This window comes from Pteronotus mesoamericanus, unplaced genomic scaffold (genome assembly GCF_021234165.1).
Source record: "Pteronotus mesoamericanus isolate MK-2021 breed Mesoamerican mustached bat unplaced genomic scaffold, CSHL_Meso_final contig_105, whole genome shotgun sequence".
In the NCBI taxonomy this organism is placed as follows: domain Eukaryota; kingdom Metazoa; phylum Chordata; class Mammalia; order Chiroptera; family Mormoopidae; genus Pteronotus; species Pteronotus mesoamericanus.
The window spans coordinates 1,191,932-1,218,618 of record NW_026555006.1 but is presented as its reverse complement, the minus strand read 5'-3'; the positions used below and the strand labels follow the sequence as shown (position 1 = coordinate 1,218,618).

Genomic DNA, 26,687 nt, shown 5'->3' with positions numbered 1-26,687 from the left:
CCATTGTGAAGAGATTTTTTTTTTTAACACTTTGTTAATACTCCTAGATCCCAACTGATAGAGCAGAAAAGCTGCATGTTACCAGAAAGGACTATACCCCATAGTAAGGCCTGCACTAAACTTGCCTTAACAACAATTATAACCAAACCCAGCAAAACCTATAGGGGAGACAGAGTTTGGGAGTTGAGTCCTATCAAGTTAGAGGGGCTTTAAAAACATCTTCGATTTTACACATATCTGTACTAACAAATGTATCACTGTCTGTATATGTTAACGTTATCACCCAGTAATTAAACTTCCTGCTAAAACATTATTCAGAGAAAGATAATAGAATCCAGGGTCTTACAATGTGTTCTTCAGAATATCCAGTATTCAATAAAAAAAAAAAATGACTAGACATACAAATAAACAGTGAATGTGATCCACAGTGGTAAAAACAAGCAGTTAGTAGAAATATAACCTGACAGGGCACAGATGCGGAATAGAGCATACAAAGACTTTGAAGCAGCTATTGTAAAATGTTCAAAAATTAAAGGAATTGAAAAAAAAAAGACCAAATAGAAATTTTGGAACTGATTACTGCATTAACTGAAAAGAAAAATTCACCGGATGAGCTTAACGTGAGATTGGGGATGCAGAAGAAAGAGTCCGTTACCTTGAAGACAGATCAATAGAAAATAAACAAAAGAGTCTGAGAAAAAAAGACTGAAGAAAAACGAAGAGAACATTGGAGACCTGTGGACAGGGGTAAGCAAATGGTCTAATATATACTCTCATTTTATGAGGATGGTGTAACCCAGATTCCAAAACTGGGAAAGGACAGTGAAGAAAAGAAAGCTATAGGTCCAATGATCTTATGAGCATAGATGCAAAAACCTAAATAAAATATTGGTTAACATAATACAAAAGTATATTCAAAAATAACAGTATGGGACTACAAAGATGGCACAGCAGCAGAAAAATCTATCAGTGTCGTTCACTTCATAAGTAAGCTAAAGTTTATAAGGCTCATCTAATTTTGTCAATAATCAACACAAAAGTAACAGGTGTTAGACAGTGTCAAATACTTTTTTTTGACACTAACACCTGTTACTTTTGTATAAATTAACATGGATGTAAATATATACAAAAGTAGGAATGATAGTATAATGACTCCGGCCTACCTGTCATCAGCCTTCAAGAACCACACGGATAATTTGTTTCATCCATCCCTCACCCACTTTCCAACACTACCGTCTCCTACCTCCACTGGACATCATATCCAGAACATCATATAACTTCCACAAATACTTCAGTATGACTTTTTAAAAGATAAGGGCTTGCTTTTTTTTAAAGAACAGGATTCCAGTACCATTATTATTCCTAAAAATATTTTAACTAAAGTTCTTTAAGATCATCTTATGTCCAATAGGCATTCAAATTTCCCCTGTGGTCTCAAATACTTTACATTGGGTCGTGCCTGTTTAGCCTTTTTTTTTTTTTTTAATACATAAGGTGTCCTTTCTTGTGTTTTTTCTTTGCAATTTATTTGTTGAAAAAGTCACATTGCCTTTATTTTGCTGCTTGCAACACTATGGTTTTGTTTAACAGGTTAGTTTACTTTGAACATTGTATTTACAGCACATTGGTGATAGATTTGGATCCTTGGCCAGATTTAAGTTTGATTTTTGGCATGAAAGGTGATCTTGTGTACTCGTAACTGCATCACCTCAGAAGGGACATAATGTCTTACTGTCTCTCTTTTTGTGATGTTAAGACTGATCAGTTTGTTTGAGTGTTATCAGACTGACACAACTATTATAAAATTCCTCATCAGCTTTACACTGATGGTTTTAGCAGCCACATATATTCTAATTCTTCATTCCTATTCATTTATACTTGAAAGTTTTCTGTAAAGAAAATTCATCAACTCGTTGGTCACCCCGAGGTATAGTTCAAACAAGTCTGGGGTGAATGCTGGATTCTTTCATTTATAAGTTTTCAGAATAAGTTGGTTCTTAAATCATCCCCAGCTGCCTAATGCTTTATTGCCCCTTGAGTTAACAACTCATGGATTTTTAACATATTTGGCTTGTTTCAGTGCAACATATTATTATTCTTTTTGGTGCCTATGGTAGGCAGAATAATGATCCCCGAAGATATCCATATCCTAATCCCTGATTCTGAGACTATGTTATCTTATGTGGCAAAGGGAGAATTAAGGTTACAGAGGGAATTACTGTTGCTAATCAGCTGACCTTCAGAAAAGGAGATTGTCTTGGTAGGCTCAATGTAATCATAAGCATCCTTAATAATGGAAGAGGGAGGTAGGAGAGGAGGTCAGAGTGATGCAATGTGAGAAAAACTTGATAAGCTACTGTTGGCTTTGAAGATGGAGGAAGGGGACTGTGAGCCAAGGAATGCTATGGCCCCTGGAAAGGGTAAGGAAACGGATCCTCCCCTAGAGCCTCCAGAAAGGAACCTGGCTGACCCCTTGATTTTAGCCCACCGAGACCTGAGTTGAATTTCTGACCTGCAAAACTTAAGATAATAAATTCCTGTTCTTTTAAGCCTCCAAATTTGTGGTAATTTTTTATGGCAGCAATGGAAACCCAATACAGTACTTATCACCTCTGTGAGAAAAATATCAATGAAAACACTGGGACAAAGAGAGAAAATGTCCCACACATGAAGAGTTTAACAGATTTTAGTTTTAATTTTGCCAGATAAAACTATAAAAATAATTTTTTCCTAGAGTTGCAAAAACAAACCAGTAAATATATTAAAAAATAAGAAACTGTTTTTCAATAGTATCAGGAAAAAACTATAATTAAATACCTAGGAATTAAGTAGAACCTTTATGCAGAAAACTTGAAACCTATATTAAAGAGCATAAAAGATGAGCTAATAAATGGATGAACATTTTATGTTCTTGGATAGGATGATTTAATATTTCTAAGATGTCAATTCTCTTAATAAGTCTATAAATTTAATGCATTATAATAAAAATTCCATTTGGACTGTTTGAGGAAACTGATGAAGTTACCCTAAAATAAAATGAAGCAATAAAGGATCACAAATAGCTAAATCAATCTCATTTTAAAAAGAGACTTGCCAAACAGGATATTAAGAAGTTATAGTAATAGAGCAGTGTGATAATATTGCAAGAATGACAAATAGAACACTGAAACAGAATAGAATGCTTGAAGACAGAACTTTAGGTAGTTAATATATGACACATGTGGTGTCACAAATCAATAAGGGAAGTATAGAAAGTTTAAAGGGGTATTGTTGGGGAAATTTAGCTCACTCTCTGGAGGAAAAACAAACAAAACAGAATCCCAGATTCTTATTTAACATCAGGTACAAAGATTGAGTTTTGGCGGATTAAACATCAAAATGTAAAAGGTAATACTTCGATTATGCCTTTGACTTGGGCAAGTCCCCTCTAATCCTCAGTTTCCTCTTGCTGTCATTGTAAACTATAGCGAAACTCAAATGAGAACTAGTAATAACTATTCTTTAATAGTTGGGGAAATTGAGGCCGCAAAGGGACGCCACGAACCCAAGGTATCATCGCCACGTTGGAACTTAGGGCTCCTGAGTCCAACTTTCTACCCGTGCACTGTCCCTTGACACAGTCACTCTCCCCTTTGTCTGCCTTTGGGCCCGTAGTTTGATGTCACAGAACTGCCCCGATCTCACCCCACCCCTTAGGAAGCCCCGCCTCCTCGCGCGACCCCGCCCCGTTCGGCGTTGCCCCCCCCCGCGCCCCGCCTCCAGCCCGAGCCCTGCCCCCAGCCGGTCGCCCTAGCGCTGCCGCTCAGGCGCGTCCGTGCCCCGCCTCTCTTCCGGCCCCGCCCACCTGGATGCCATGGCAACGAGTCCGCGCCCCGCGCACTGCTGTTTCTCGGGCCGGACCCAGGCTGGACCGCGGGCCCCGGCCTGGGGGCCACAGCTGCCACCGCGGCCGCCACCTCGTCTCCTCCCCGTTCCCGCTCCGCCGCGCGTCTCCTCGCCTCACTCGGGCCCGCGGCCGGGGTCCCTCCCCGCCGCCACACCCCGCGCGGATGCCGAAGGTGAAGGCGCTGCAATGCGCTCTGGCGCTGGAGATCCGCTCTGTGAGTACCGGTCACGCTCCCAGCCCCAGCCGCCAAGTGTCATCGAGTCCCCGGAATTTACTCCAGACGCCTCCTCTGTTCAACTCAGAGAACTTCGAGTCACCTCAAAATATCCTTCACCCTCCGAATCATCCTTAGGTAGCCTAGACCCCTTGTCACCTCGGTCTTCCCACCTCAAACACTTGAGGTCCCTCCCACTCCAGTCGGGCAGAGACCTGGCCCCTGTCTCAGCCCTTCTGACTTCATCCCAACTTCCACTTGGCGGTTCCTTCCCACCATTTCTAAACTGCTTCAGAGATCCTCTCCCCGCCCCCAACTTTCCAGGGAGTTATTTTTGGGGCCGGGTTTCTCTTAAAGTTCCTCTCTTCTGCTCCTCTTAGTGAGAATTATTGGCCCCATTTCTCCATTCTGAGGAGCGGGGCGTTGCGGGGAGGTAGGATCGGGAGCATTTCTTCCCAAATCACTGCAGACTTTGCAAAATTTCTAACCTTCTGATTGGTGGCCTTTTACTCTCACTCTAAAAAGTCGAACTCCCTCACCCAGCAACTGAAGTGTGCCTTCGTTTCACAAAGCATCTTGCCATCACCCTACTCCCCCTGACCCCCGCCGCCCTTCCCGGCTCCAACCCCTCCGAAATAATTTCAGGCCCCTCCAATCCCCAAACGCTCCGAACGATGAGAGATGCCCCTAATCCTTCCTGTTACACTAAGAAAGGCATCAACTTTTACAGAGAAACTGCTCATTCTCTCAACTCCCCCTGGAGGACCCACAGCCCCATCCAGGCTCCCTCCAGACTTGCCGAAGAGGCTCTTTTCCCCGAACTTGCTGTGCAAATCCAGCCCAGGCAGAGAACTCTTAAACCTGGCCTCCAGTGACGGGACGTGGACCTCTCTATGCTAAGAGAAAACTTCCTTCTCCTTCATTCTTTAGAGAACCCTCTCATTCCCTTCTTCATATAAGAGCTCCAGCTTCTCTTCTGGACGAAATCTCCAAAGAGTTTTCCCCATACCCCCATTTTAGATCCGCGAGCAGTTTGGAACCAGAATTCTTCCTTCAGTCCCTTTTCTCTCCTCCCACCTCTCTAAGTCTTTTTATCTCTCAGCTCAGTCTTTGCTCTCGCATCAAAACTGGGGTTTGAGGGCGGTGAGAGTACTTAAATGTGCAACATTAGGCGCCTGGGTGCTGCACGAAGCAGCCCTCTCACTTCCTGCACGCCCTGCAGCGAGGCTTCTCTTTCCACTGAGCCCCACCCTTGCTGCGTCCCTCCTTTCCTGGCTGTCCCTCCTCACTTTAGAATGAGGCTCCTGCAGCGCAGTCCAGGAAACCTCCAGGGAAGTCACAAGACTATTTTAGGTCTTTTGTTAAGTCTTAGAGAAGGGAAGGCTGGGTAGGGCAGAGTGTGCAGCAGGGGTGGAGGAGATCCAAGTTTGTCTTAAAGCCAGCAGAGATTTTTCTCTCTGCTCTGTTGGAAACTATAGCCCTAGCTTCAGATGTTTTCCTTCCACAGCTGCCAACGGTTGGCAAATTATTTGGAAAGTAAGATCAGTTCAGTAAAAGAATACAGGACGCTTCCTAAACCGTTCCGCTTTGGCAGTTAGTAAAAGTCTACAGACTTTGTTACTGGCTGCTGTTTCGTCCCAGCTAACCAATGGGGTTTTGCAGCCTGTTGAGTGCGGCGGCTGCTGCTTTCCTTCCTTTGCCCGCACAGACTTTCTAAGAGGAAATGTTTTGCTGTACTCTCTACCTGCTGGCTGCCTAAAGGAGTCTGAGAAACAAGTTTTATTTCTCTCTTGTTTCTTCTCAGTATTATTTGCACTACAGAAAGAATGGAACCTTCCTGTTTACTTTTTTTTTTTTTAACCAAGCGTTTGAGTCACGGGATTTTACATTTCTAAGAAATCTTATCTATCATTGTATTTTTTTCTTTTTTTACAGATGAGAAAATCATTGAGGCATAGCATGACTATTTTTCTAGGATTGCACAACTATTAAGGGGCACATCTGCAACAAGATGTTAAGTTTTCTGACCAGCACAAGCCCTGTTAAATGGCTCTGATGGTCAGAGGTAGCAAAAAAGACCATTAATAACTATACAAGTTTAACAAGTTTGGTTAATTTGGCTTTGATTGAATAGAGGAATTAGGTGACCATGGATATTAACATCTTCTTTTCGATTTAGATTTTTCTTCTCAATTTAATTTTATGCATTTATATGGCATAAAAGTCAAAGCTATATAAAATGATATGTTCAGAGAAATTTCAGTTCTGGCTCTACTCAAACCTTTTCCCCACCTATCCTCATCTGCTATTGATAACTTTTTATTCATCTTTGATTTATTCTTCTAGTATTTTCTTTTGTAATATAACAAAATAGATACACATACATGTACAATAAATTCCTCCATATTCTTTTACTTTCATTTCTTGAATAATTGATAGTATATTATGTAAGCTGTTCTGCACTTTGCTTTTTTTTTTCATTTAATATACCCTGAGGATCATTCTATATCTATGAAATATGGTTCTTTTTATTGACATTTTCAAACATAGTAGTTGAAAGGACATATGTATATGCTTATATATAAAAGAAGTATTTTTTGTTGAAAAATTTCAAGTTAATTATTGATATTATATTTCATCCACTCCTAAATACTTCAGTATACATCTAAAAATTAGGACATATTTCTACATAACCACAAAACCATTATCACACACCTAAGAACTTAGTGATAATTCCTTAATATCTAATCCATATTCAAGTTTCCCAGTTGTCTCAAAAATGAATTGTATAGTTAACTTTTTCAAACCTGGACCCAGTCAAAGTTTATGTGTCGCATTGTCTTTTTAGGTCTTTCTAGTCCATTTTAATACACAGCATTATCCTTTTCTACTCCCGTGGAATTTCCTTTCTTTCCCCCCCTCAATGAATTTAGATAAATTCATATACATATGTAACCATTACTCAGGTCAAGATTTGGAACAAATCCCTCACCCCAGAAAGTTCCCTTGTGATCCTTTAAACCCCATGCAGAGGGAGCTACTATTCTGATTTGTTGCTATAGTTTGCTAAGACTTGAACTTCATGGTAAATGGAGCCAGGTAGCGTATCATTATTTTGTGCTGGCTTCTTTTGGCCAGCATATTTTTGAGATCCATCCATGTTTGTTGCTGTGTATGCGCATAATCTGTTTATCCATTCTCCTTATAGATGATTACATGGATTGTTACCAGGTTGTGGCTGCCCTGGATAAAGCTACTATAAACATTCATTTATGCACAAATCTTTTTGTACACATTACCTTTTGAAGAGGTGGGGCTCAGATACAGAGTATCTCTTGTTGTGTTATTGTTTGAATTTTTTGTACATTTAATTTGTTCTCCAGTTCTTATAAACTGGAAGTTAGATGCTTGATCTCTTCTTGCGTAGTGAAAGTATGGCGCTCTATTGTTCTCTGCTCTCTTCCCCCTCTGTGTTTATTTGTGCTGCTGTCTTGTATTAGTGGGAATCAGCATGTTGTGTTGCTCAGCAGAGCCATATGACTTGAGAGGAAATACATTGCCAGGAAGAAAGTGTGACTTTTCTCAATGAATCTTTGGAGAATGATATGATATGCCAAGTAACTTTTTCTTAAAGGGCAGCAAAAGAATTATATTTCCCATCCTTTACACTTTTAATATTTGAATCATCTGTGATAGGAAAAAAGTATTTTTATTGCTTCTTTCTATCTTTTTACTATTCAGTAGTTCAATTTTCATGACATTATTTGGGAACATGGAAGAAATTGGAAATATGATAGTAAAGCCCAATGACTGAGCCATGAAACTGGCCAATTTGCTTTACCTGAATAATGTCAGTTTGGGGTTAGTTTATGTATATAATTTTTTTCTCTTTACTTACTTCACCTCATTGCTTCACTCAAATTATTGATAACATTGGGTGTGTTGGAACCGTTTAAGGCTGGACAGGTTCACAGGATACAGGCAGACCGAAGAATATTCACAGAGCTGTTGGGATATCTGAGATGCCTTTAATCTGGGGCGGGCGATCCACGCATGCGGCAAGCTGTGTGTCCCCAGCATGTGTCTGCATGTCACACTGCATGTCACCTGTCCCCCCTCTCATGTGTCCCATTGCGTGGCCCCTGTCCCATGCCCTTATCTCCCTTATATACCTACAGCAAACGAAGCCGGCAGGGAATCAACAGGTATTATACAACAGAGCTTCATACCACGCATGCAAGCCCACTCAGGGGTGTGGGATCTGCTTGCTGGACCCAGTCTCAAGGCTATGAGAACACTGCTTATCAGGCCCATTCTCAAGGTGATGGGAAACGTCTTCCCTTAGTCGCCCAGACATCTGGGTGAGGAAGCCAGACTGCCTCCATTTACCCTACATTGGGTGTTTTTCAGTCACTGCTCATCTGAATGTGATTCTTACCCACATTTCTATAGAGTGGTATCTCAGTTACGCTACATTTGGTGGTAAGTTTCTCTGGCATATATAGACTTCACAAAATATTTTATAAAATACTTCAAATTTTCAGGAAAAAACCCCCTGAATACTGTGATTCCTCCCACCCCAATTTAACAAATAGTCCATTTTACATGTTTGCTATAGATTTATGTTTTAAAGACATAAAAATGTTTTCTTTTAAAGACACAACTTTTTGTTTTAAAGATATAAAATTAAAAAACCTAGTTAAGGTCCCTTTGCACCTCTTCCTGACCTTTCTTTCTATATTTAAGGTAATAAATATCCTGAAGTAGGAGTATATTCTTTTCATGCAGATTTTTGTACTTTTACTACATATTTGTGTATGTTTAAGTACCACCTATACTATTATTTTTAAAACTTTACACAAATGAAATCATAGTGTATGTATCCTTCTATAAACCTGTTTTTGCACTTCACTGTTTTTGAAATTTATTAGTGTTGTTTCTTGTGGATCTAGCTCATTTCCTTAATTGCTCTGTAGTGCTGTATGTTTATGAGTGATTTCATTTTTATCTCCCTGGTCATGAAATTTTAAATGCCAGTGTTTTCTTATTTTTTAATATTACAGTGTAGCAATGAGTGTACTTTGTACATATCCCCTCTTGTCCGTATGTCGCTTTTTTCTCCAGGGCAGGTAACGTGCTCTAGGGAGTAACTTAGAAATTTGTTGGGCTACGTTTGTTTGCCATAGTGGTTGGGGGTCCTATTGATGTTAATTGCTATTCTGCATGACTTGACTGTTCCATTGGATATAGAGATGAAAACCTGTTTATAATTATTGGAGGTTAATAACAATTCTGTTTTATGTATAAACACAAACTTTTAAAAAAATTTTTAAAAATATAGTGGATTTTTTAGGAATACAATTTCCATGTAAGTTGAGGAGAGAGTGTACTTTGTTTTGCCTGGAACTCTGCTAAGAGTTCTATTTATGAAAAATCATGGCACCAGGGACGCCACTGCTTGTGTTTGACTTGACAATATGTAACACCTATTATTATGCTTCTGAAACTGTTGAGTTCATGTAGATTCCGTCTATAGATATGTCAACTGATGGTAACTAGTGCCAATTCAACAACAGGAATCTCCCATCTGGGGTACGGTGAAGAGGGAAACTATTCGCTGCAAACAGTTCATTTGTGATACAGCAGGGCTGTGAGAACAGCACTGCCGTGAGACAGCGCAGTGTTGTTTAAGCTCAATTATGAAACAGCGTGGCTGTGGAACCGCATGGTTGTGAGGCCCCCTTGCAGTGACGTGAACCTCAGCAGCGGCCCCTCTCCTGCCAGAGAGCTCTACCCTGCTTGGCTCTCTCTTCTGCGCCCTGAAGACACGGAGAAATGAAGTCTTCTGTCTTTGAAGGAAAATGTACTCTCTAAGCCATAAGGTAGCTGACTTACATTTAGAGAAGACCCTGTCCCTGGTCCATGAGTGGTCAGTCCTCATGCAAATGAGGACTCCAAATCTTCACAGTTTGATTGGTCCAGAAAGCACTGTTCCTAGATGACCAGAATGGAGCTGCTCTGATTGGTGGGTGAAGATACTAATGAAGATATAGCTGCACAGCTCCCATTAGATGGGGAAAGTCTCAGTCCTGTTGGTTGAAATACAGTTCCAGGAACTACTGTAAAGGCTGGCTCAGACTGCAGGAACACAGTGTAGCCAGGCAGTCCAGGCCTCTCCCTGAAGGTCTCTCCCTGAAGTGCCACTTGTATGAGAGGCCCCTGTTTAGAAATTGCTAGTGGGCTCTGTCCTTTCTTGTTGGTGTTGTTTTGAGCCCAGTTAGCCCCTAGGAGCCCTTATTGATAGTTTTTCTTGTTTGTTTTTTTTTCCCTGCAGGGCCCACAGGTACAAATACTACATCTTCTAGCTTAGTCCTTCCTGAGCATCTACATGTACAAATATATTTTTTATTATACATTATTTCTGTATTCAGTTTTGGTTTATTTTTTAATTACGTAGGTAAATAGTAAAATATTTGTTGTAATAGAAGTGATTTTGGATCTTATAGAGACCAGTGCTCTGGGGAATAGGTTTAAAAATGGAACTACTGAGTCTTTGGGAATTGTATTAGCTCCCTGGAGTTGCTATAACAAATTACCATAAACTTGGTGTCTTAAAACAACTGAATTTATTATCTTTCATTTCTGGAGGCCAACAGCCCAAAACAGACGTATTGGCGGGCCGAAACTCCCTCAGGAGGCTCTAAGGGAGGAGGCTGCATGGTTCTTCCAGCTATTGGTGGCTACAGGTATTTCTTGGACTGTGGCTGCATAACTCCAATCTCCAGTTCTAGAGGTTTCCTTTTTTATTAATAGCTACCTCATTTCCTTTGCCCTTTGGGTATGTAAGGTTTTTTTCTTTTTCTTTTTTCTTTTCTTTTTTTTTTTTTTAAGATTTTACTTATTTATTTTTAGAGAGAGAGGAAGGGAGGGAGAGAGAGAGAAACATCAATGTGTGGTTGCCTCTCATTTATACTCAACTGGCGGCCTGGCTTGCAACCCAGGTGTGTGCACTGACTGGGAAGCAAACCAACAACCCTTTGGTTTGCAGGCTGGCACTCAGTCCACTGAGCCACACCAACCAGGGAGGATTTTTTTCTTGTTAAATATATTTGAGATACTAACCTCTATTGTTTATACATACTGTAAAATTCTAAAAATCTTCTAATTCAAGCTTATTTTTCCCCTTTGGTTTCACTTTCTTTAGGAATTCCTTTTTTTCATTATATCGATATAGATATCTATATCGATATAGATATAGATATAAATTTTTTCTGCTGGCAAATAAAGAATGCTACTGACTTTTTAAATTAACTTTTTATGAAATTATAGCTTACAGTCATAAAGTGCACAAATCCTAAGTGTCTAATGACTACCCGGATCAATGATTAGAGTATCGTCTGTACCCCAGACTGCCTCTTGTGTTCCATTCCTCCCATCTACTCCACCTGCCCCTTCCTCTCCTAAAGGTAACCTCTATCTTGACTTCTGTCACAATATCTTTTGAACTCTTTTCAGTATGAACTTTTTATAGTCTAATTTCTTTATGAGAATTTATTCTTGTTTTGTGAGGCAGTAGTTCTTTGTCCATTCTATTGCTTTTTCTTCCCTCCAGCTTTATTGAAATATAATTGACACAACTGTGTAAGTTTAAGGTGTACAACCTGTTGGTTTGATAAGCTATAAATTGCAAAATGATTACCACCATCCCATTACACAGTTTCCATTTCCTTTTTGTGGTGACGACATTTAAGATCTATACTCTTAGCAACGACAAAGTATATGATATAATATAATTAGCTACAATCACCATGCTGTGCATTAGAGCCCAAATGTGTTAGCCTTATAACCAGAAGCTTGTACCCTTTGACTAATATCTTCTAATTTCTCCCCCGACCCCCAACCCCTGGTAATTGCCACTCAACACTCTGTTTCACTGAGTTTATATTTTTTATATTCCACATATAGTGATATCATACAGTATTTGTCTTCTCTGACTTACTGCACTTAGCATAATTCCTACAAGATTCATCCATGTTGCAAGTGGCAGGGTTTCCTTCTTTCTTATGGCTGAATAATACACCCCCCCCCCCCCCCCCATATCTCATTCTTATCTGTCAATGGACTCTTAGGTTGTTTCCGTATATTGGCTATTGTGAATAATCCTGTAAAGAACATGGAATGCAGTCCTAGCTGATGTGGCTCAGGGGATTGAGTGTTGGCTTGCAAACTGAAGGGTCACTGGCTCGATTCCCAGTGTAGGGCATATGCCCGGGTTGCAGGCCAGGTCCCCAGTAGGGATGTGTCAGATGCAGCCACATGTTGATGTTTCTCTCCCTCTTTTCCCTTCTCTAAAAATAAATAAATACATAAATAAATAAATCTTAAAAAAAAAGAATATGGAGTGCAGATATCTCTATGAGATCCTGATTTCTGTTCTTTTGGATGTATACCCAGAAGTGGGATTGCTGGATCATATGGTAGTTCTATTTTTGATTTTTGGGGGTACTTTCATACTGTTTTTCATAGCGGCTCTGTCTAACTTGCATTCCCTCCAGCAGTGTCCAAGGGTTCCCTTTTCTCCATACCCTCACTCACACTTGTTATCTCTTGTCTTTTTTTATTGTAGCCATTCTAACTGGTATGAGGTGATATCACATTGTGGTTTTGATTTGCATTTCCCTGATGATTAGTAATGTTAAGCACTTTTTAATGTTTCTGTTAGCCATTTGTATGTCTTCTTTAGAAAACTATTCAGTTCTTCTGCATCTCTTCTATTGTTGGTGGGCATTATCATCTTTTCCAGTTTTGGAATATTACAAATTGTGCTCCTATGAACATTCTTTATATTTATATTCAACAACATTGCAGAAATTTCATATTAGTTCTAATAGTTTTATGGATTTTCTATGTGGAAGTACATGTTTGCAAATAGAAGTTTTTACTTCTTCCATACATTTTTTTATTACTTATATCCTTGACTAAAATCCCCAGTATAGTTTTTTAAATTTAATCTTTATTGTATTTTTTTCTATTACCATTTAGTTCCCTTAGATCCCTTCCCGCCCCCTCCCCCTCAGTCACCGCACTGTTGTCCATGTCCATGAGTCCTTTTTCCTTTTTGCTCAATCACTCTACCCCCTCACCGCTCCCCCGCCCCAACTAGCTCTCATCCTGCTCTCCATTTATGAGTCCATCACCATTTTTCTGGTTAGTTCAGTTTGTTCATCAGATTTCATGTATGTGTGAAATCATATGGTATTTGTCTTTCTCTGATTGGCTTATTTCACTTAGTAGTATAATGTTCTCCAGGTCCATCCATCCTGTTGCAAAACGTAAAACTTTCTTCTTTTTTATGACCGAGTAGTATCCCATTATGTAAATGTCCCGTGGTTGTTTTATCCATTGATCTGCTTATGCACACTAGGGCTGCTTCCATAACTTGGCATTTGTAAATAATGCTGCAATGAACATAGGGGTGCTTACATTCTTTTGAATTAGTGTTTTGGGTTCCTTCGGATATATTCCCAGAAGTGGGATCACTGGGTCAAAAGGCAGATCCATTTTTAGTTTTAGGTATCTCCATACTGCTTTCCACAGTGGCTGTACCAATCTACATTCCCGCCAACAGTGTAAAAGGATTCCCCTTCCTCCATATCCTTGCCAGCACTTGTTTGTTGATTTATTGATGATAGCCCTTCTGACAGGTGTGAGACGATATCTCATTGTGGTTTTAATTTGCATTTCTCTGATGATTAGTGACATTGAGCATCTTTTCATGTATCTATCGGCTACTTGTACGTCCTCTTTGGAGGACTGTCTATTCAGTTCCTGTGCCCATACTTTAATTGGGTTGGGTTGTTTTTTTGGTGTTGAGTTTTGTAAGTTCATTATAAATTTTGGATATTAACCCCTTGCGTAGTGTATTGGCAAATATGTCTCCCTTTCTGTGCATTTTCTTTTTATGTTGTTGATTTCCTTTGCTGTGCAAAAACTTTTTAGTTTGATGTTGTCCCATTTATTTATTTTTTTCTTTTGTTTCCCTTGCATGGAGATACGTCTTTGACAAAATACTGCTATGAACAATGTCCAAGATTTTGCTGCCTATGTTTTCCATGATTTTTATGACTTTGCGTGTAACATTTAAGTTGATCCATTTTTAAAGATTTTATTTATTTATTTTTAGAAAGATAAGAAGGGAAGGAGAAAGAGAGGGAGAGAAACACCAGTCTGTGGTTGCCTCTTGTGCACCCTCAACCAGGGACCTGACCCACAACCCAGGCATGTGTTCTGACTGGGAATTGAACTGGTGACCCTTTGGTTCGCAGGCTGGCAGTCAATCCATTTAGCCACACCAGCCAGGGATGACCCATTTTGAATTCATTCTTCTGTGTGGTGTAACAAGGTGGCCTAGTTTCATTTTTCTGTATGTACATGTCAATTTTCTCAACACCATTTATTGAGTAAACTATCTTTAGTCCATTGTATGTGTTTGCTTCCTCTGTCAAATATTAATTGTCTATAAAGGTGAGGGTTTATTTCTGGGCTATCTATACTGTTTCATTGATCTCTGTGTCTGTTTTTATGCCAGTACCGTGCTGCTTTGATTACTGTGGCCTTTATAATTTCATATTAGATAGCACTATTCCTCCAATTTTGTTCTTGTTTCTCAGGATTGCTGTTGCTATGCAGGGCTTTTGTGGTTCCATATAAATTTTTGGAATATTTGTTCTAGTTCTGTGAAATACACAATTGGAATGTTGATAGGAATTGTGTTGAATCTATAGATTGTTTTGGGTAGCATGGGCATTTTAATGATGTTAATTCTTCCTCTCCATGAACACAGCATATGCTTCCACTTTTTTGTATCTTTAATTTCTTTCTTCAGTGTCTTATAATTTTCCAAGTATAGGTCTTTTACATCCTTGCTTAGGTTTATTCCTAGGTATTTTATTCTTTTTGAAGTAATTGTGAGTGGGGTTGTTTTCTTAATTATCCCTTTCTATTAGTTTGTTATTTGCATATAAAAATGCAACTGTTTTCTGAATATTAATTTTGTATCTTGCTACTTTGTCAGTTATAGTTGTTTCTTGGTGGAATCTTTGAGGTTTTCTATGTACAATATCATGTCATCTGCAAATAATGACAGTTTTACTTCTTCTTTTCCAATTTGGATGCCTTTTATTTCTCCTTCTTGTCAGATTGCTGTTGCTAGGACTTCCAGTACTACATTGAATAAGAGAGGTGAAAGCAGACACCCCTGTCTTATTCCTGATCTTAAGGGGGGAATGCTTGTAGTTTTTGCCCATTGAGTATGGTGCTGGCAGTGGGTTTGCCATATATGACCTTTATTATGTTTAGGTATGTCCCCTCTAACCCCACTTTGCTGAGAGTTTTTCTCGTAAATGGGTGCTGGATTTTATCAAATGCTTTTCCTGCATCTGTTGATATGATCACGTGGTTTTTATCCTTCATTTTGTTTATGTGATGAATTGCATTTCTTGAATTGTGACTGTGGTACCAACCTTGCATTCCTAAAGTAAATTGCACTTAATCATGGTGTATGATCTTTTACATGCATTGCTGTATTTGGTTTGCTAATATTTTGTTGAGGATTTTAGCATCTATGTTCATCAGGAATGTTGGCCTGTAATTTTCTTTTGCTGTAGTGCTTTTATCTGATTTTGGAATGAGAATAATGCTGGCCTTGTAAAATGAGTTTGGGAGACTTCTTTCCTCTTGAATTTTATGAAATAGTTTGAGAAGGTAAGGTGTCAGTTCTTTTCAGAATATTTGGTAAAATTTACCTGTGAAGCCATCTGGTTCAGGGCTTTAGTTTGTTGGGAATTTTTTGATTACTGCTTCAATTTCACTAGGTATAATCTGTCTATTCAGATTCTCTGATTCATCCTCATTTAGTTTTGGAAGATTGTATTTTTCTAGGAATTTTCCTATTTTGTCCAGGTTGTCCAGTTTGTTAGCATGTAGTTGCTCATAATATTTTCTTACAATCCTTTGTATTTCTTTGGTGTCAGTTGTTATTTCTCCCCTTTCATTTCTGATTTATTTGAGTACCTTCTCTTTTTTTCTTGATGAGTCTGGTTAAAGGTTGATTAATGTTGTTTATATTTTCAAAGAACCAACTCTCGACTTCATTGATCTTTTGTATCATTTTTTTAGACTCTATTGTGTTTATTTCTGCCCTTATCTTAATTATTTTCTCCCTTCTACTCACCTTAAGCTTTGTTGTTCTCTTTCAAGTTCCTTTAAATGTGAAGTTAGATGGTTTATTGAGCTTTTTCTTGTTTTTTGAGATAGGCCTGTAATGCTATGAATTTCCCTTTTAGGATTGCTTTTCCCACAGATTTTGGATTGTTTTGTCCTCATTTTCACTCATTTCGAGATGTCTTTTGATTTCTTCCTTTCTCTTGTTGTTAACCCATTCAATGTTTTATAACATGTCATTCAGCTTCTATGTCCTTGCATATTTTTCAGTGTTGTTCTTGTGATTGATTTCTAGTTCCATTGCATTGTGGTCAAGAGAAGATGCTTGATATGATTTCAATCTTCTTAAATTTATTGAGACTTGTTTTGTGTCCTAGCATGTGGTCTATCCTAGAAAATGTTCCATGTGCACTTGAAAAGTATGTATAGTTTGCTGCTTTGGGATGAATTTCTCTGAAGATATCAATTAAATCCATTTGATCTAGTGTGTCATGTAAGGCCTCTGTCTCCTTGTTGATTTTCTGTCTGGAAGATCTATCCTTTGAAGTCAGTGGGGTGTTAGAATCCCTGACTATGAATGTATTTCTGTTGACCTCTCTCTTTATGTCCATCAAAATTTGCTTCACATATTTAGGCATTCTTATATTGGGTGCATAAATGTTTACTAGGGTTACAGTCTCTTGTTGGATTGTTCCCTTTATCATTATGTTGTGTCCTTCTTTGTCTCTTACTAGCCTTGGTTTTAAAGTCTGTTTTGTCAGATATAGGTAGCACTACCCAGCCTTCTTTTCTTTTCCATTTGCATGAAATATATTTTTCCATCCCTTTACTTTTAGTATGTATGTATCTTTTGATCTGAGATGGGTCTCTTGGAGCCAGAATATATATGGGTCTTATTTTCTTATCCATTCAGCTACCCTGTGTCTTTTGGTTAGAGCATTTAAGCCATGTATATTTAAGGTGATTATTGATAGATACAATCTATTTAGTGCCATTGTATTGTTAGACTGTTTTCCTCCCCTTTTTTTTTCTTTTTCTTGTTCTTCTTAAAGCAAGCCTTTTAATGTTTGTTGCAGTGCTGGTTTGGTGTTAACAAACTCCTTTAGCTTTTTCTTGTCTGGGAAGCTCCTTATTTCTCCTTTGACTTTAAATGATAGCCTTGCTGGGTAAACTATCCTTGGTTGTAGGTCCTTGCTTTTCATCACCTTGAATATTTCATGCCATTCCCTTCTAGCATGAAATGTTTCTGTTGAGAAATCAGATGACAGTCTTATAGGTGCTCCCTTGTATATAACTGCCTGCTTTTCTCTTGCGACTTTTAGGATTCTCTACTTGCTTTTAAGCCTTTTCATTTTAATTATGATGTGTCTCCGTGTAGGGCTATTTGGATATCAACTTTTTTGGGACTCTCTGAGCTTCTTGGACTTGTGTATCTTTTCCTTTACCTATTAGGGAAGTTTTCGGTCATTATTACTCTAAATAGAGCCTCAATCCCTTTCTCACTCCTCCTTCTGGTATTCTGTGATGCAGATGTCATCACGCTTCATGTTGTCCAAAATGTTTCTTAAGCTCTTCTCATTTTTTAAATTTTTTTTCTTTTTGCTGCTCTGCCTGGGTGTTTTTTTGTTTTTTTTTTCTACCCTGTCTTACAAATCACTGATTCAGTCCTCTTTTTCAGCTAACCTACTGTCTATTTCTTCCAGTGCATTATTTAGTTCGGGTATTGCATTCTTTATTTCTGAGTGGACCTTTTTTATGGTTTCTATGTCTATGTCTTTTTTCATGCTATTGAGTACCCTTATAATCATTACTCTAAACTTTCTATCTGAGATATTGCTTGCCTCCATTTCATCTAGTTCTTCTTCCTGAGAACTCGCTTGTTCTTTCATTTGGGGTATGTTCCTTTGTCTTCCCATTTTGGCTTCTTTGTATTTTCCACCTTAGTTATTAAACCAATCAGTGATATAGTTTTAAGCTGTAATCAGCAGCCTGGCTTAAGCACCACAGGGTGGGGCAGAGTAATTCTTACAGTCTGGGCTATTATTCTCCTCAGGCTGATGCCATTTGGAGAGGAATGCTCTGTCTGAGAAAGATGGCTTCTGCACTATTGGGAATGACCCAGCACAGGGATCCTGGTGGCTGTTCCTTCGGCTCTCTCCTCAAGTCCACCAACCCCAGACTTTTCTCAAATGTCTTTAGTCTACTCTCCCGTCTTCTGACAGAGCCCCAGGGTAAGTGGGTGCAAATGAAATTTTGTGCATTGGCCCTTTAAGAAGCTCTCTGCATCTCTAGCTGTCTCTCCCTGGGGGACAAAAACCCTGCTCCTTTTCACAGCTGAATGTCACCTGGGGTTCCTTTCTGGCTCTGGTGCTGTATCCTGGGAGCCCAGCTTGGCTTTAGACCCCACAGTTCTCAGGGAGAACCCTTCATGACTGAATTATCCACCTGGTACCCATGGCGGCAGTTCAGCTGCCACCCATGGTAGCCCAACCAGCCGTTTCTGCCTTCTCCTCACTCACTGCCAGTCTCGTTGTGTTGAAGTGTTTTTCTTTTGTCTATCCTTGGCTATAGGTCTCCTCTCTAGCTGGAGTTCAGTTAGTTATGCAGCATGATTTCTCTTCTATTTAGTTGTTATACCAGGTTGGTCCTGGGAGGAGAGTAGCGCAGCTTCTACTTACTCTTTCGCCATCCCCCCAGTATAATATTAAAGAGTAAGAATAATAGTAGATATACTAGTCTTTTATTTTTATTTTTATTTCAAGCTATGCTTCTTTTGTTTCACACCTAAATATTAGATTGAATCTTATGAAATTGCTGACAGTGGACCATATTTTTAATACAAATGAACAAACATGCCGATTTTCATTTATTAAGTTAAGAAAGTTTCCATCTATTCCTAATTTCAAAAATATTCTGAGAATTGAATTATATTGGGTGCTTTTTCTAAATCTAATGAGATTATTATATAATACAGCTCCCATATTTATAAAAAGGGCACATTTTATGATGTCGCACCTTTTCCATTCTATGATAAATTCTTTTTGGTCAGGACATATTATTTTTTACCATATTTTGCTGGGTTTATTTGCTAATTTTTTGTTTAGGATCTTTCATTTGTGTTCATTGATGAGATTTTTGTTTGTGAATCAAATACTTCATTTAGGTTTAAGTTTTTTATTCTTAAAACATTTATTTTGAAACATTTCAGACATACAAAAAGTTATTGAGTGACATAACACCCATATACCCACCTACCAGCTTAAGTAAAATATTACAGATAGAGGTGAAACCTTCTGTATATCTCCCTCTGTGAGAATCCCTCCTTCTTTCTTACCTTTCGCTAATCACTATGATGAATTTTGTGTTGTTATTCCTCTGTATTTTTCAACGTATTTCTCATTTTAGTACCTATCTTTAAGGTATTTGATTTACTTCCAAGTGCTGCTTAATTGTCATCCCAAAAGCATTGATAATACTGTTTTTAAATTATTTGGTTTGAAATATTTTATAATTTTTATTGTTATTTCTACTTTAGCTTATGAAATATTTAGGAGTTTGTCTTAACTTCAAGATGCATAGGATTTATATGTATGTATACACCTCCTCATAGATACACACCTACACATATGTATAATTACTATCTTTTGTGGCATTTTAATTTAATTTCACTGGTATATTGAATGGGGCTTGTATGATATTTTTGTTGATATTTCCTTTATGTCCTAATACTTACTCCATTTTTGTGAATGTTCTCTATTTACTTGAAAATAATATATAACTTCTTCTGTTGGATGTAGGGCTCTATCTGCTGCTCTTATGAAGTTTGTTTTCTCTGAAATATCTTTAATTTCATATTAAATTTTATCTGCATGGTCTCCTTAAAGTTTTCATAATAATTATGTATTTTCACTTTATTCTTGATGTATTTCAGTACACCATGATGTATAGAGCTGTGGATTCCCTTATATTTATTTTGTTTTGCACTGAGTGTTTTCCATCTAAGAATTTATGGGTTTCTTCAGCTAGAAAATTCTTAGATATTATATCTTTGAATATTGTTTTCTGCTGTTCTCTTCTTTCTTCTGACAGTGCTATTAGACTTCAGTATTACATTCTTATTAACTCATTAAGGTAATTTTCAATCTCCTTTATTGAGATTTTTCATTTCATTGACTAAATATTCCAAGATTTCTCGCGTAGCCTATTTTTATATATCTGCCAAATATTTTTACCTTTTTAAATTTTATAATTTTAATGGAGGTTTTCTCCCTTATAAGGTGAAAGATCCAAAATAGTTATTTTTAAATTATTTTCAAATTGTGCAAACTAATTTTTCACTTGAAGTGAATTTATCTCATGATATTCAATATTGTTGGTTTTCTTTGTGTGTGGGATTGCACTGAAATTATGGGCCAATTTTGGGAGAATTGGTATTTTAACAATATTGAGTCTTTTAATTTATTAACCTGGTATATTTTTTTCCATCTATTTAGGTATTCAGTTTCTTTCAAAGATGTTTGTAGTCTTCTCTGTCTTTTTTGTTTCTCTATTCTTGTGTTAGTACTTTCTTTTGTGTTAACTAATTTATAAAGTACCACTTTAATTTTATTGTGTCTCTTACAATATTTTAAAATTTATTTTCTTAGTGGTTGTTTTGGGGTTCACAATTAACATCTTAATTAATAACAATCTAATATGGATTAATAACAATTTCATTTCAGAAGTATGCAAAACTTCTTCTGTTCCATCCCCCCTCTCTTTAGTGTCCTATAAATTACATTTTTATTCATATAAGCCCATAAAATAGTTTAATAATTGTTGCTTTATGAAATTTTATTTTAAATGGTGAAATGAGAGAAAAGATACATGATTACTTTATATTGTCCTAGTAGCTACCTTACTGGTGGTCTTTATTTTTTCATGGGGATATGAATTGCTCTCTAGTGCCCCTTCATTTCAACCTGAAAGATTTTCTTTAGTATTTCTTGAAAGGAAGTTCTGCTAGTGATGAAATATTTGTTTTTGCTTACCTGAAAATGTCTTAATTTTTCTTCTTTTTGGAAGGAAAATTTTTCTAGGTATTAAATTCTTGTTTGAAAGTTTTTCAGCATGTTGAATAGGCTTCCCACTTCTGGTTTCATATTTTTGATGAGAAATCAGCATGAAATCTTATTGAGAATTTTGGTGTCTGCTGAATCATTTTTGATACTTTCAATATTCTCTCTTCATCTTTGTCTTAAAAATTTGATTATTTGATGTATGACTTGGAGTGTTTTGAGCTTGTTTGTATGTGTAGGTGGTTTTTCTTTAAATTTGAGAAGTTTTTGTTTGTTTTTTCTTCACATATTCTTTTTGGCCCTTTCTCCTCTCCTTATGGGGCTCTCATATCTATGTTGCTGTGCTTGATGGTGTCCCATAGGTCTCCGAGACTTCATTTTTCTTCATTCCTTTTTCATTCTGTTTCTCAGACAGGATAACCTTAATTGACATAATTTTAGGTTCAGTTATTCTTTTTTCTGCCAATTTATATCTGTTCTTGATCTTCTATAGTGAATTTTTCAATTCAGTTTTGTACTTTTCAACTCTGGAATTGTTATTTGGTTGCTTTAAAATTTTTAAAAAAATCTATTTGTTATTTGATATTTGTTATTTGATGAGACATTGTTGCCATATTGCCATAGTGCCATACTTTACTTTGATATTTAGACGAGGTTTCTTTTAGTCCTTTGTATGTATTTATAAAAGATGATTTAAAGACTTTGTTTAGTAAGCCCTACTTCTGGACTTTCTAAGAGATAGTTTCTATTGACTGCTTTTTTTTTTTTTCTGTGTATGGGCCATATTTCTGTTTCTTTGCATGTGATAATTTTTGTTGAAAACTTGACATTTTAAATATACCAAATTCTATGAATCTGATTCTCCCTATTTCCTAGGGTTTATTATTTTCAGTTGTTGTTGCATTTTGTTTGTTTTCATTACTTTCCTGAACTAAAGTTTGTAATTCTTTGTCGTATATGGCCACCGAAGTCTATGCCTCATGGCTTGCTAATGATTGTATTTATATTTCTTAAAAGCCTTGTACCCATAAGTATCCCAGCCTTTGCTGAGGATCACTCTGTGTGCAAATTGGGATTTGCTTTCTATGTCCTGGCAGGCAGAGTACAACTCTTAGTCTTCACTTCTAACTTTTCTAAAACCTTAAGATCAGCCTGTGGTGAGAGAGTAAGGCTATTTTAGTGATTTAGAGTCATGTGCACAGCACTGTGCGTGTGCCTGACTTTCTAAATTGCCAAGAATATATCCTAACTTGGCAACCACCCTTTTCCCTCCTCCTGCACCGCCCCCCCCCCGCCCCGCATTTCTCAAGCTTTGCCTTTTAAGTGTTTTGGTCACTTTATTGTTTGCCCCGTTGAGATCCCTGCTTCAGGCATCTGTGATGTTAAATAATTGCTACTGATTGTTTTTGACAAACACCTTAAAGGGAAAGCCTGTTTGTCTTGTAAGCTCTGATCAAGCCAAATACAGAGAACTCTGTAAATGGGGATTTCCATGGTACTGCGAGACAGGTTGAACAATGACAGTGCCCTGGGAATAGGGGTTTTGGCTCTAAATCTGTTCTCTTCCAGTGACAGGGGGCTCCTGGCTTCATGGCTACCATGATTGTAAGGGTTTTGGTTTTCATGGCTACAGAAGACCTGCGTAAAAAGGATTGGCAGTAGAGTATGTTAAAGCACCACAATATTATGATTTATACCAGAATTCAAATATTTTTCTTGAATAAATGCTCCTCAGGTTGTTGTAAGCCTCTGGTTAATTTCCAGAGCTCTAAAAATTTGTTTTTGACAGATTTTGGTAGTGTTTCAGTTGCTTTTATAGAGGGGCTGCCTTTTAGAGATATATATTCCTCCATTCTGAAAGTGCTTTCTTTATGTGGGTCTTTATCTTTAAAGTAGGATTTTTTGCAGAGACAGCATATTTGTGTCCTACTTTTTCATCCAATCTGACAATTTCTGCCTTTTAATTAGAATGCTTACAACAGTATTTATATTTATGAAATTATTTATAGGGTTGGTTTAAGTCAACCACTTTGCTATTTATTTCCTGTTTGTTCTGCCTTATTTACTTGAACTCCCCTCCCTTTTCCTGCTTTCTTTTTGGAAAGATGCCAGATATTTCTTTAAAGATTGGCAGAATCTGTAGAAATATGAATGAGAAAAAAAAGTCATGCCTTCTTGCATATATTACAAATTGGTAAGAGACAACAAAGTTTTTCAGTGAGGACAATTAGACCAGCACTATGCAAAATAAATACTGTATATATGAAATTTCAAATTTTCTACTAGCTATATTAATAAAGTTAAAAGAAATAGATAAATTTATTTTAATAATTTCATTTAAATCAGTTTATTAAAATATCCTTTCAAAATATAACTAACAAAAAAGTTATTAATAAGGTAGTAACTGTTTTTGTAATAAGTCTTCAAAATCCTGTATCTTACAAGAATAACAACCCATTTGAGTTTGAACTGGCCACATCTATAGGCATAAGTGGCTAGCAGTGACCACTTGGGAGAACATGTCTTTGAGCGATTCTCAGACAGTTTTGGTTTTAATGAGGCAGAGAAGCTGATTGACAGAAGGAGACTTACTGAGCACCTTGATTTTAGTAATCAATTGGGGATATATTAGGACAAAGTAGAAAGTAGAATAAGGGGTAAATATGAATAAAAAATATCTGGCATAGAAAATAATCAACTTCTGTGTATGAAGGGACATGAAGTCATAGTCATTTATGAAACATGGTCGTCTATATTAATGTGGAAGGTAAATGGTTTGGTTTTCAGTCAAATGATGATAGCTGTACTGGATAAATGCTCTGTCAGGCGCTGTCCTAAGCACTTCGAATGTATTGTGTTGATATTTACTGTGTGATTTTAAGTAAGTAAATCAACTATTCTTTTGTGGGGCTCTGTTGTTTTCATATCTGAAAAATCAAAAACCATACTAGAAAATCTCTGAGCATCTTCTTAATACTGAAAGTTGGTGTTTTTAGATACATTGACAAGGAAAATAAAATTTCTGTCCTCAGGGAATGTATAGTCAAATAAAAGAGGTGAGATGTCTCCATTTAATTAAAGTGCATGGTGACAATAATTAGGACCTTAAGAAAGCAACAAAACCCTATGAGAATCTAAAACATATTTACTTGCATATAGTAAACTCACAGTAAATATCTGAATTAGATAGAATAATGATAGCTGATGAATTAAGAGAAGTATTTTTTGCTTTGTTAGGAAATGACAGTTGGCGTAAGCCTTGGCAGATGGTGGGAGTAAATGAGGTGAAGGTGGAATGGACAAGTAAGGAGTAGTTATCCAGAAAGTGGAAGAATATGGGGCAAGAAAGCTATGTGTGTTCAGAAAACAATTAAAATATACTTTGATCTTGTTATTACGGGATGTTGGGTAATTGTTCTATATGGGTAGGTTGCATTCAAATCTTAAAATGCCTTTAAGATCCTGATAACGGCATGTTTTGTCACTGACAATGAAATATGACAGGGACTGGAGAGACTGTGCAATGTATTTTTTTAGAAACTCCACATTTTATGTGTATACTTTCAGTCATCTGTGAGGATGGTTAAGTGCAATTTTATATTTAAAAAATATTTTATTGGGCTAGAAACTTAAAATTCACTTGCTATGGTACTTTGCCATATTGGTTTTGATGAGGGGGTGTATAGGCTGCTGTTTAGGGTAATGCAGGTCAAGTTTGTGCTCTTTATTGATATTTTTTTGTCTTCTATTGTAGTGTTTTATTTCTGCTGATTCTTAATCCTTCCTGATTAAATGATGCTGAAGCAGTGTATGTAAGCTTTCAGCACAGAGTGGGCGCCTAAGGCTGACTGTTTAAAACTATTAGTGTCTGTCCCAAGAGCCAGTACTTAGAGCTTCAAATGTGGCACAAACAACCAAATGGAAAATCAAAGATTTCTCAGGGGGATGAAAGTTATAAAAGCATTTTCTGTAATTCTACAAATGCTAGAATTTCTCTATATCTTTTTATTTGTGCACATTTTTTATTAGCTTAGCAGATCTGTGTTTTAATGTTATGTTTTAAAAGTCATTTTAGCAGGATGGATCAGGGACTTCCTAAGGCAGTTACATCCATCTACCTAATTTCCTTCAGGTAACCTGTCCAGGAGTGGTGCTGAAAGACAAGGAGGATATCTACCTTAGCATCTGTGTGTTTGGCCAATACAAAAAGACACAATGTGTCCCAGCCACTTTTCCACTGGTCTTCAACGCCAGAATGGTGTTTGAAAAGGTAAGTTCAAATCTCACAGCAAAATTAATGAACAAAAGATTTAAATAGTTCCAAATTTTGATTAAATTACACGACCTAAATTATTATTGCTGACTGTGTACGTGGATTTAATTCAAAGGAAGATTTGTCACATAAATTTGGAGGCTTGAAAGTACATATGAATTATGTTATACATTGGATCCATTGCCTCTTTTTCATGATGGATCAGTTTATTTTTAAAATTGTGATAGTGATATATAAAATACAGAACCTTGAATTCTAAATAATATTCTCATAAAAATGAGAGAGGAAATATTAATAGGTAAGAATAGATCATATTTTACTTATGGTTTTCTTGTGTGTGTTCTTTGTCTTTTTTTTTCCCCTAAAACCTCTGCTTTTGGTTATTACCAGTTGTATTTCTCACTTTTAAAATTTCCTTCTTTCTCTATTTCCCTCTCTTCCATCCCTCCTTCCCTACTTCCCTTCCTTCCCTCTTCCTTTTCTCCACAAATGATTACTCAGTGCCTGCTCTGTTGCATGCACTTTTGAAAGCACTGGGTAGACAAACACCTTTCCCCTCTTGGAGCTTTCATTTGAATAGGAGACATAGGAGGCAATAATTAAGTAAACACATAAATAATACAATTTGAGATAGTGGTAAATGTCACGAAGGGAATAAAGGGAGGGTAAGGGACAGAGAGGGACTGAGGGATAGGGGGATTGTCTATTTTAAAGGGGAGCCAGAGAAGGCAATTACATTTAAGCTGAGCCTGAATTATGGCGCAGTATCAGTTATTTGAAGGTCTAGGGGGAAAGCATTCTAGGCAGAGGAATAGAAAATAAAAAGGCTTCTTGTTAGACACAAGCTTGATGAGTTGGAGGAACACCAAGAAGGCCGATATGACTGAGGTAACAAAACAAAGGGAAGGACCCTGGCAGGCGAGGGTGGAGAGGGAGGCGGCGCCGGCGGAAGTGTCTGTGAAATCTTCCATAGTGGTCATGGGGAGCAGAGAACGGGCCATAGTTCTCAGTAATGCAAAAGCTTCTTTGTTTGGG

At 37.4% G+C, this 26,687-nt stretch overlaps 1 protein-coding gene across 1 annotated transcript in view; it reads left to right on the top strand.

The window, feature by feature from the left end:
• Positions 1–3,848: 3,848 nt before the first annotated feature.
• Positions 3,849–26,687, top strand: part of SPATA6 (spermatogenesis associated 6) — a 92,984-nt gene continuing 70,145 nt past the window's right edge. The window contains exons 1-2 of the mRNA XM_054572837.1: positions 3,849–4,100; positions 25,512–25,649. Of these exons, the coding sequence (XP_054428812.1) occupies positions 3,849–4,100; positions 25,512–25,649 (390 nt within the window). The remainder of the gene's footprint in view (positions 4,101–25,511; positions 25,650–26,687) is intronic.